The following is a 12,146-nucleotide window of genomic DNA, read 5'->3' as shown; positions in this document are numbered from 1 at the left end:
ATTTTGCCTTTTCTAGGATGTTGATGTAAATGTTTTTAAATGCATCTCAAGCTTTTTTCCATCGCTTTATGTTTGGATTTGATCTCAGTCTTAAAAAACATTGATTTATTACAGGACCAACAAATATCCCTTCTTTCTCTTTGTCTCACTGATGCATGGCATTTCTGCCTTAAACAGCCAAATCCTATGCTTTTATTTTTTAGAGTCCTCAAACATAGGTTACAGTAATATTTTGGGGAACAGACTTTATTCTGATCACCAACCTTATATTAGAAGTAAAGATATATCCTCTCCTTACTAATGTTGATAGAGCCTTTTTTATGCCTTTAATGTGAGATTTCCATTGATATAACAGAATCTTCTGGTTGAAGATTAAGACAAAAATAAATTATGAAAATTATTTTACTCACTCAGCACAAAGAAATCACAATTAATTCAGGTTAAGAAAAAACCTATTACAACTGTCTGCCTACCTTTTCAGAGAATGTTGGTTTCAAGTAAAAAGAAATTTAGTTTTGTGTTTGACACAATGCACATGTGTGTAAAGTAGCCACCTTCAGGAATTATTTTTATCCTTACTCACTAATTTAAATATAAAAATAGTTTTGCTAAACTTAAAGTTTACAGTAACATTCTACTGTAATTATATAATAAGTGTTTATACTCTACTCGTGTTTAATTTTGGTGATACTATAACTCAATTATTTTATGTCACTTAAATTTCATTGTTAATTTAGTTTCTCTCCCTCAAAAATGGTAGATGATATGATAACTGAATTCAACTAAACTACTAAAAATCATAAAAAACTATTTCAGGGAAAAACTAAATGTCACTAAGCATTAATTATTTATTAATATATTATTGTTACTTAACAAAGTTAATTAACCATTTTATTTTGAAAAAAATTACATCTTATTTGTAAAACTACGTTGATAAACAATCGAGTTACTGCACACAATTAACCAGGCAGTACGCTTGCGTACCGTAATGCAAGCTAATAATTTTTTGCGTTTTATTTCATCCAATAAATGTAATAAAAAGTATTAATAATAGTAAATGAATGAAAATTATCACCTTGCTTTATGGTGCACAAGGGTACTGCCAGGTTAATTGTCTGCAATAACTTGATTTTTGTCAAGTTGGAGTTTTACAAATGAGGTGACATCATTTTATTCAAAATAAAATGGTTAATCAATTTGGTAAAAGTAAAATTTTCATCAAACAAATAATTATAAAAATATTGAACATTAAAAAATTAAGATGGCTGCTATTTTGAAATTTTTGAAGGTGATGTTTTGAAATTTGTTTATTTTGTAGAACAAGACACTAGTCTTAGCACTGCCAAATTAAATTTAAGTAGGTTTTTCATTCCTAAAAATAAAATTTTTGTTGAAAATCACAAAATGGCGTCCAAAAGGAAAATAAAACAAAATAGGACATGTCAATATGAACCTTTTTTGGTGTTCTGAATCAGTTCCTGAAGTTAAGTTTTAATTTAAATGTGTGTTTTTAAGTGGCTTATTGAATAATAAGCAGTAAAACTGAAATTAACCTTTACAATTAAGATTATATTAAACCTCCCTTTAATCAATTTCTATCCTTTAGTTAAACTCATTACCAAATTCTATGACTTCTAAAGTTCATCTATCTCTGATAAATCTGATTTGCTCATCTTACTGTAACATTTTTTCTTTAACAATCTGTTTTTTTAAGCTTAGATATAAGATTCATAAAATTGTAAATAGTTCCAAGCATTGTTGCAATAGTTCAGACAAACGTTATAAAAGAAAATGATAAAAGTGATGAAAGAATTTTTTTCAATTTCATAACAAAGGTTTCATTAATGATAAAAATTATAATATACTTGACTTTTGATATATTTTATTAGGGTTTACCTAACTGGTTTATCTATACCTATTTAAATTTGACAGAAATTCAACAATTTACAAATATTTTTAATTTTTGATTTTTTTTTAAATTATAATTTTATAATAAGATAACACCAAACAGATTTAAGGTAAAAAGACGTTATTAAAATAACAATATTTTGGATAATTTCCATCTTAATTATTTTTCTGTTTTTTATGATTTACTTACTTGAGATAGAACGTATATTACATAAAACTAAATTTGCATTAATGCAATTAATTGTGAAAATGGAATATGCAAATTCCGAGTGGATAAAGATAAATTACTATGTCTAATAAAAATTTCAATTTTTTGGGTATTAAACAAAAACCACAAATTAAATTTTTGTGTAAATTAAGGCAAGTAAGTAGTTTTCATTACTCTTAAAGGTCAAATATAGCTGAATGAAGTAATAGTTTGTACTTAACAAATAGTTTCATTGGTCGTATACTAGGCTTCTATATTGGTTAACAGAGAAAAAAAGAATTAGAAAAAATGTTTAGCATCATATATTTTTGGAAACAGCAAGAACATGAGAGATGTTCATTGCAAAAGACTTCAATATCTCTTCTATACCATTTTGATTGAATAAAGCTTTTTCTTAATTTTGCAATTTTTTTTTTAAATATTCATATGTGTAAAAATTTAGATTACTTTTGATGATAATAAATAATTGAACTACTGTATTACAGCAATCATAATAGTGCTTTACTGTTTTCTGTTTCTTACACTATAGATTACATAGAAAAATTTTGTGTGATATATACAATCATAAAAGATCGTTAAAAGCTGTTAAAAACAGTTTATGAGCAATGATGCAAGAGTTGTGAATAATCCCTAAAGAGAAGTATTTTTTTAAAATTTATTAAAAAAAAAAAATATTTTTAAACAAGAAAATTGGGTAATCCATAATTCATTCAAAGTATAAACTTGAAATGATATCAATTAGTTACATAGTCCAATATGAAAAAAGAAGGCAACATCAATTTAAGGAATTATGAGATTATTTAAATAAAAAATATGTTTCTGTGCAAACTTACATATCTATTTTAAATAAAAAAATATATATAGTAAAGGTATCAAATGAAAAACTGCGATGAACTGATAGATTATCAAAAATGTAACAATACAATGGAAATAAAACTATTCCAAACATTATACCTGTTTAAATATAGTAGGTAATCATAATTAGATAGAACGCCATTCTGCCATAGAAGGGTTATTTTCTCTTGATTAGATTCATCTAATTCTAGAGAAGGTTGTATCATTATCTCATTATATAATTTATCTCTTTCAGTTTGTGTGTTCAGGACAAGATACAAATATTTAACTTCACAATCCTCTCTACAGTACACTTCCAGACCCTATAAATAATTAAATAAATCAATAACTGCATTAATTTTAACATACTGAAGTTTTATAACTTAAGTCAAGATACATTAAGTACACTAATAATAAAGTTCTACAGAACATCTAGTCCTAATAATATTACCTTGAAATCACTGTAATCAGGGCATTTTGGAAATAGAAATAACTGTTTCATAAAATGGCAATGGAAGAGTTCATGACACAACAATATGGCCAGAATCACATTCATCCTTTCTCTCAAACAATAGTATATTTGTGTAATGTAAATCTGAAATCATCTATTTTTTTCAAAATATTGATATTTTAACAGCAAAGAAATGTTAAATTTTGTTTAATAAAAATTACTACCGAAAATATTTAAATTGCTTGTAAAAATATATAAAGTGGTGATGAAAAATCAAAAGTTGTTAGTTATTCCAATGATAAATTGTTCTAAAAATGTTGCCAGCCCACTGATCAATGCTGATCAAAAAGGTATTTTTTGATGAAGATGTATATTCTTTTCAAGAATAATATAATTCATAAAGAATTACATAATAAAAATGTCTTCATTAATAACAAAGACATGATTAATGGAATGTCATTGCAGTAATCATACCTCCTTACTTGACAACTGATTTTTTTTCTAGAATGAAACTTACCTAGAAGGAAACAATACAAACAATATCATTGTAAAACGAGATTAGTTCTAAAAATGTTTTCAAAAACTTTATGAATGCAGAAATTGGTAAGAATCTAGTTAAGGAAATTAATTTGTAAATTAAACTATAGCTAGCAAATTTATGAAGCTACCTCATATAATTAAATATATACTTTCCAATAATGTGTAAATATAATAGCTACTAGTTTGAAGTGGCTTTGTTGTACCCATTAAATGTAAACTATTAAAAAATCTGCTTCATACATCCGTATTAATGAATAACTTACTGAAATATAATATAAATGCAAAATTCTGATAAATTGTAAATAAAAAAGCCTTTGTGAAGTGCACATTCTATCTGATAAACATACACACATAAAATTATTAAAACAAAATGTTTAATAAGAAGAATTATTATGTTCTTTCATCAATCACAAATTAAAACCGATTATAATTTATCAAAACTATTGCTCTTAATAGATCTGAGGTGGAATTGAGAACTAGTGGAGTTATGAATTATTTTAAATTATATTAAATATATTATTTTATCAACCCATCACTTTCAAATTGTATTTGTTCACATACTTTTTATGAAAACTCTTGAAAATTATATACATTAAAGATATTACAACACTGTAACCCAATGAAAGAATAACATTAGAAAATTACATTTAAACAAATGAAACAACACATTTAATGTAACTTAAAATTAATAAATGAGACTAGTTCTTATTCCATTCAACCAGCAGATTGCATTAATTTAGATAATTTACAAACATTTTTATTTTGTAACTAAAGAAACAACGCAATAATTCTGTATTAAATTGTTTTAAATTAATATATGTACTATTATACTCATCTAATGAATCAATGGATAGAGCAAAAGTTCTATGAAAGAGAAAAAAGAAAAAAACAATAAATGTTCTATTGATTAATAAAACACAAAGACAACATAATTATTTAAACAATAATTGACAACAACCTTTGTACGAGGTCTGTTCAGAAAATAACCAAACATTTTTTAAATATGCGCCAACAGAGATATTTAGTAACATGCAGTTGGCAGCACTGTGTTCTGCAAAACCTCCTCTGAAACCACATGTTCTTGGATTGTTGGTATCAGGTTTAGTTTTCTTGTTATTGTTATTTGATAGCAACATGTTTAAGTGTTAGTAACAATTTTTGTAATGCGAGATTTTCAGAAGCAGTGAGACAACGTAAAATTTTCATGAAACTGCAGAAAACTTTCACAGAAACTTTTCGAACTTTTGAAAAACTTACGAAGATGATGCTCTGGGTTGTACACAATGTTATGAATGGTTTTCACGATTTAAAAGTGGTCGTCAGTCAATTGAAGATGACTCTCGACCAGGAAGGTCTTTGACTTCAACTGATGACACTGATGTTCAGATTTCACACAACTGATGTTCAGGAAATTAACGATCTGGTGCTTGCAAATCGCCAATTGACTATCTGAGAACTTCCAAAAGAGGTTGGTATTTCAATTGAATCACAGTGACATTTTGACTAAAAAATTGAACATACATCGAATTGCAGCAAAGTTTGTTCCTCATTTGATGACCGAACAGCAGAAAGATCATCGAGTGGATGTTTGTCGGCACCTTTTTGAACAAGCCAATGATGACACATTCATGCAGAGGATCATAATGGGAGACGAAAACTGGGTTTATGGCCATGACATTGAGACGAAAGTTCCATTATCATGATGGATTGGCAAAGGATCTCCAAGCCCCAAGAAAACAAGTCAGTCCCGATCCAATGTCAAAGTGATGCTTTCTTTTATTTTAAGTGATGCTTTTTTTTTATTTTAATGGAATTGTGCATTTTGAATTCTTGCCTCAAGGTGAAACAGTGAACCGTGTGTACTATCAAGGCAATTAACAATGTTACTTGAAAAATTTGCAAAAAGAGAACAGAGTTGTGGTGAGATAACTTATGGTTCCTTCACCATGACAATGCACCTATCTGCACTCCACTTTGTCAATTTGTCAGTTTTGTGCCAAAAATTAGATGACTCTCCTACCAGACCTGGGTCTTTGCGATTTTTTCTTATTTCCAAAATTAGAATCAGCGATGAAAGGACGCCGTTCTGAGACTACTGATGACATTAAAGCAAATTCATCATGGACCTTAAAGGTCATTTTTAATGGCCAGGGCTGCTTCACCAACATACATCATGAGTCAGCTGACTCACGATATCATTAACTCTCCAATTTTTCAACCAGCTCCAAATTAAATTCTGTATACAACTGTTTCTAAGATAGTCTTCAAGAAATTAAGTTGTTAATCTTATTAACAACTCCTAAAGGGTTAAATTAAAAATGGGTTGGAAAGTAGTGCCAAGAAAGGAAGACCCAGAAACTTGAAATCTGGTAGGGATATTACTCTTAGATACTAAACTACCGCTAACAAGGGAGGTTTTCCCTATTTATCCCTACGGATTTGAGATGGGTAAACATTTTTCAAGATACACTTCGCTCCAATTGAAATCCAGCTCTGAAATTTTCCAGGAATATTTCCTATAATAGTACTGAGAAAATTTTCTTCAAGTTTGGGAATTCCCTCCTTAAATTTCCTAAATGTATAGTAATTTCCATACACTTAAATAGGATTAATTTATTATCAAATTTTTCGTATTCTGTGTTGATCTCAATATTTTGCACTTATGGAGTACTTCATAAATGTTACTCATTACAGATTTGTAACCAGGAAGCAATACACAGTAAGACGCATAAAAAAGCCTAAATATAACTTTCATAATTTTCAATTTACAGGATTCCATCAAACTCAATGAGCAAAGAATGGTCAACATACTTGGCTCATAAATGCAAAATTATAGTACTTGCATATATGCAAGTTATGAATTTCATTTTTCAACTTATTTTGTATTACAGCCTTGGATAAGCTGATCATATATTTTAATGATAAAATAATAGGTAAAATATCAATAAATATCCAATTACCTAATAGATAAATAGGGTATAGGTAAATATACAATTGCCTAGAAAATTTTTCAGAACTGAATAAATTTTTTTTATCGCTTTGAGTTTCTGGTCTATCAGGTTAAAAAATGCTTCAACTGCAAAGAGTTAATGCTACACAAAAAAATATGAGTTTATTAATAATATGAATTTATGATTGGCCCTTACTTTTGAATTTACAAAAGTAAGGGTCAATCGGTAACAAAATGAAAACAGTTGAAAAAAAAATTTATTAATGGTTTCAACTACTTATATATTTACCTTATATTTCTACATAATAACAATTTTGTTCCAAATACCTTTAATATTATGAAACAAGCTTCTTCAAACCCGCTGCATAAAATTCCGCCACCTGAGATCATAGCCAACTTTGCACTGAGATTTTTAACTTTATATTTTCCATGAATTGTTGAGATGCAAGCTAGTTTTTGAGGTGTAGGAAGAGTTTGTAGTCACTGGGGCAATATCAGAACTGTAAGGGGGATGATCAGAAAACTCCCATCAAATATTTTAATCATTTTTGTTGTGCATGCAGCCATGTGAGGATATGGGTTATCGTGAAGAACAATCCCTGATCTCACCATTTCCCACTGTCGATTTTGAATAGCATACTGCATTTAGATAGTGTTTCACAATAGACTTGTGATGTGATAGATGTTCCAGGTTCCATGAAATCAATCAAAAGCACACCCTTTTGGTCCCAGAAAACAGTTGCAATAATTTCTCGAGAACTGAACTTGTTTGAATCTTTTCAGGTTAGATAAACCGAAATGAAGCCACTGATTGAATAGTTGTTTTGTCTCATTACTGACATATGAAACCAATGTTTCATTACCAGTAACAACATGGGAAAAATTTGCCTACCTCGTGGTTAAAGTGGTTGAGAAATGCATGTGCAGATGTCATTCTGTGATCTTTGTGAGCACGTCAACATTTTTGGCACCCATCATGTACACAGTTTACGACAGCCTAGAATGTCAGTCACAGTTCTCAACAATATTGTGTTAGAAGCTTCTACAAATTCAAGAGATAGATTGCTAATCCTAAAGCGATGATTTTCTCTCACTTTTATATTCACAGATTCAATAAGATTGTCAGTCCAGACACTAGACCTGCCACTTCTCTGTTCATTGTGAACATTTGAACAGCCTTCCTTAAACTCACAACACCACTGCCTTACTTTTCCTTCAATCATTGCGGTAGGCCCATATGTTTCAGACAATTGACGATGAATTTCAGCAGCATTATGTCCTCCTGTTTAGAAATCTAATCGCTGATCGAACTTCATAAATGGCAGGATTTGTTATTATTGCACTCACTTTCACTGTCTTGCAAAGGCAAACAATAATGAACTGACGGCAGTGTTACATGTCCAATAGCCAATTTAAAGCTACTAAAACCTGTCAGTGTTGCCAATCGCTATTTATAACTGATACGCCCTTACTTTTGAGCCTCATGTGTGTGTGTATAAAAATGATAAATACATAAAACATAGTTTTCTAATTCTTTAATTTACCAATTTATATCAGGGAATTATTATAAATAAATATAAATTGGTTGATTTTAAAGAATTAGAAAACTGTGTTATTATATGGAAACTGTAATCACATTAAGCGAATCTTTTCATAATTTGTAAGTTGCATTAAATGAGGGATTCCAGTACTAATTAGAAACTTTCATTTTAAGATCCTGTTATGCATAAGCTCTTCCAGGAATAATTTGTAAAAATGAAATGTTTAAGGCTGTTTAAGGTGCTCCCCAAAATCATGGTCTGCATCAACAACCCAATACTGAATAAGGATTCTAGCTCAATATATTTAAGTGTGTCAAAAAGATGAAATTTTACTTGAGAAATGAAGCTCTAAGAAAATTAAGTTTGGAGAAAGCTACTACATCTTCAAAAAAGTAGAGTACTGCTGTAAAAAGTATTGTAAATATTCAGATAATATAAGTACGTAAAATGTACCTTCAAATTTTTTAAATCCCTTTTTATATAAGAATGAGTAACTTAAAAAATTCAGTATTATTAATTAAAAATTAAATGAATTAAAATAATAAAATATATTGACATTATCACTAAGAATTCTGAGAAAAATTTGACATAATGTTTAAAAACTTCACATTAAAACTACACAAAAAAATGATAACTTAGTAATGCAATATTTAAATAAGTACAAATGTATATAATTAAATATAAACATACTTACAACTTGTCTTAACAAAAATCGTCTTTGAATAACTGATTTTATCTCTTTTAATGGTATCTTCAAATAAAAATGCTGTGAAGAAAAAAAGCTGCAATTAAACGGTTATTAGTAATACCATACACAATTAATGCAATCTGAACAAATTAAAATTAAGCAAAAATTAATTTTCCAAAGGATATTCTCATTTTGAGATGACTGGGACTGGTAATCAGAATTAATTGCAGCCTTCCTTTTAACTACTCATTTACGGATGGTGTCAATACACCATATAATATAATAAGCTCCTCGATATTACAACTACATTCAAAAACACTAAAATCCATTAAACAGTTAAAAACTTGTTAACTCTTTTATTTTGCATAAACACAAGTGAAGAAATAATCCTTCTAAAAATCATTTTGATGACAGTTTTAGGTTGATTCTCCCACACAGGTCCAGAATGATTATGATTCAAAACACTTGCCTTTGGAAGGTCAAAATTTAATGTAGATAATCTATTAGAAACTAGAGAATATAAACTACATTAGTAACAAGAGAATTGAATTAAGAGCAAATTTTTAACAGATTCCATTCTTAAGAATGAGATCAGAGTTTATGACTTGAAATTGATTCAAGCCATCAAACTGAGACTCCTATGTATTATAAACCCTCTACGGACTTTTATGTGGAGTTGAAATGTGGATACTGTAAGGTACTGGTCATTAGATCGAAGGTTTTCAAAATGTGAATGTACCTGTCTAACTAGCAGATTTGTGATTGAACCTTGTCTCAATACTCAAGATTTACTACTTAAGTAAGGAACCAAGGTTATGGATACAATGAAAAGCAGGAAAGTAAAATACTTCAGAATCATATATGAAATGAGAAACATTACAGACTACTGCTGCATTTGAGTCAGAGGGAACCTGGAAACCAAAATTTAGTTAAAGATCTCAAAATCAAGGTTTTTGGTTTACATTGATTGTAACTGATCTCTCTCAGGTTGCAGTAAATAATATAGAAACCACAATGTTGGTAGCAACATCCACAACAGGTAGGAACCATAATAAGAAAATTAATAAAGTTTGTATTTAATTGAATAATATTCTTACATCTACATTTATAAAAGCTGTACTATTTCCCTTTATACACTGTTTCAGCTGAGCTCAAATGCCTTCTACAGGATTTAATTCACAGTGACGTAGCAGAAATCTCAAGATCTAAGTTCCAGGTTTTCCTTAGTTTTTCATTAGCAATATACTTTTGACTATTCAGTTTTTGTTCTAACAAGATATAATAACTCACTTGTATATTGTTCATTGAAACATATAGCTTAACATTATTTTTCTCCATTATGTTAGTTATTAGCTCTTTTTGCTTTAACAATAAAATTCATTATACTTGAATTTTCTGGCACTTACATCTAACTTACTTAACATTTCTAACTTAGATGGTTTAATCCATGGGAGTCAGATACCCTGACATATTCTGCATAATTTGCTGACTACAATAAAAGCTGAAATAGGAGATTAAGTTTTAGAAAATTGTTTTTTAAAAGCACATTAAAAAATTGTCTGTTTTTCATTTCACCACGGTCTTTCTCTTTTTCCCCACAGATTTTTATTTTGAAGATTGACATTTACACATTTAAGCCTAATTACATAAAACAAAGTTAATTTCAAGCAATAAATTAATAGAGTAATTATAAATAGTACTTTAATAGCAAGGTAAATAACAACAATAAATCAGTAAATGAAAAATCGATAATAGATCATAATAATAAAACATTACAGACAGTCTACTATTTTAACATATCACTTAACATAAACACTAAAAAACAAAAATGGTATAATTAAAATTATAACTATAAGACAATGAAAAAAATTACACAGTATCTTATTACAGCTTAGAGGTATTTATACAAATACAGATATAAAACTTGGGTGGCAATTTATGGTCATACTGCTGACATAACTGAGGAAATTTGAAAAAGAAGTGTCAGAAGTAAATGTGTCAACAATTGTAACAGATGTATACAACGGTTATTTATTATGTTGCTTTAGATCTTTCACAGCGCAGTCAGTCATGACCTACTTACCAATATTAAATAATTTTAATCTGAATACTTCAACTCTAAATAAGTGTACCAGTGTTCAGAACGTTATCAGACTGAAGTAGAGATGGCACATGAATGATCAATAAACGTCTATGATATTTGTCAAGTATGATATTTCAGATGGTAAGTTATGAAGTAGCGGATATGTGGGTTCAATAGCATATTTGTGGCGATTGAGTAAAGCAAACAAATTTTGACATTTTCTGAAAAATAGTTAAAATTCAAGTTTAAGCTGTTACAAAGTTTTGCTTTAAAAGGTTTAACCCCAAAGACAAACAAAAAGAGTTACATTCCACTTCAAAGGATTCTTCTCCTTCATTTTCAATGGTAAAAAAGTGGGTTGCTGAATTTAAATGTGGTTGTAGGTCCATTCTAGATGATGAACTTTTGGGATAACCAAAAAACCACTATGATCAATGAAATCATTACAAAAATCCACAATGTCATATTAAATATCAACTAAAGATATGCAAACTTGCTGACATTACAAACATCTTGATAGATTGTGTCCACTACATTTTACTTGATGTTTTGGGTATGAAAAAGCTTTCTGCTGGATGGGTGTCATGATTGTCAATTCAATCTAAAATACATTCAACTCAACACTTTTCAAGGGTAGACTTATTTAAACACAATTATGCAAACTTTCTAAATGTTTTCATACCAGATATAATATAAATTCACCATTACATACCAGAGACCAAACAGTAGCAGAGAGAGGTCAAAGTGAAAATGTTTCCATCTGAAGGTAAAATCATGACTATGGTTTTTTTTTATTCTTAAGGTATAGTGCTCATAGACTGGAAAAAGGAGGACTGTTACTGGGGAGTATTATGCATTGTATCATTACTGAACTAATTGAACACTCTCTTTTTCTGTTCAGCCTCCAGAACCCTGTAAGGTACTACCCACCGGGTTGATCTAG

The 12,146-nt window shown here is 29.1% G+C and overlaps 1 protein-coding gene across 1 annotated transcript in view; it reads right to left on the bottom strand.

The window, feature by feature from the left end:
* The window catches only part of LOC142319703 (protein FAN-like), an 83,742-nt gene that overhangs the window by 57,280 nt on the left and 14,316 nt on the right, over positions 1 to 12,146 (bottom strand). Inside the window, exons 6-7 of the mRNA XM_075357277.1 lie at positions 9,127 to 9,198; positions 3,071 to 3,273 (exon numbers count right to left, since the gene is read on the bottom strand). Of these exons, the coding sequence (XP_075213392.1) occupies positions 3,071 to 3,273; positions 9,127 to 9,198 (275 nt within the window). The remainder of the gene's footprint in view (positions 1 to 3,070; positions 3,274 to 9,126; positions 9,199 to 12,146) is intronic.

Source organism: Lycorma delicatula, chromosome 2, assembly GCF_047948215.1.
Source record: "Lycorma delicatula isolate Av1 chromosome 2, ASM4794821v1, whole genome shotgun sequence".
Classification (NCBI taxonomy): Eukaryota; Metazoa; Arthropoda; class Insecta; order Hemiptera; family Fulgoridae; genus Lycorma; species Lycorma delicatula.
Note: the sequence above shows the minus strand (reverse complement) of the source record. Positions and strands in the feature narration are given on the sequence as shown.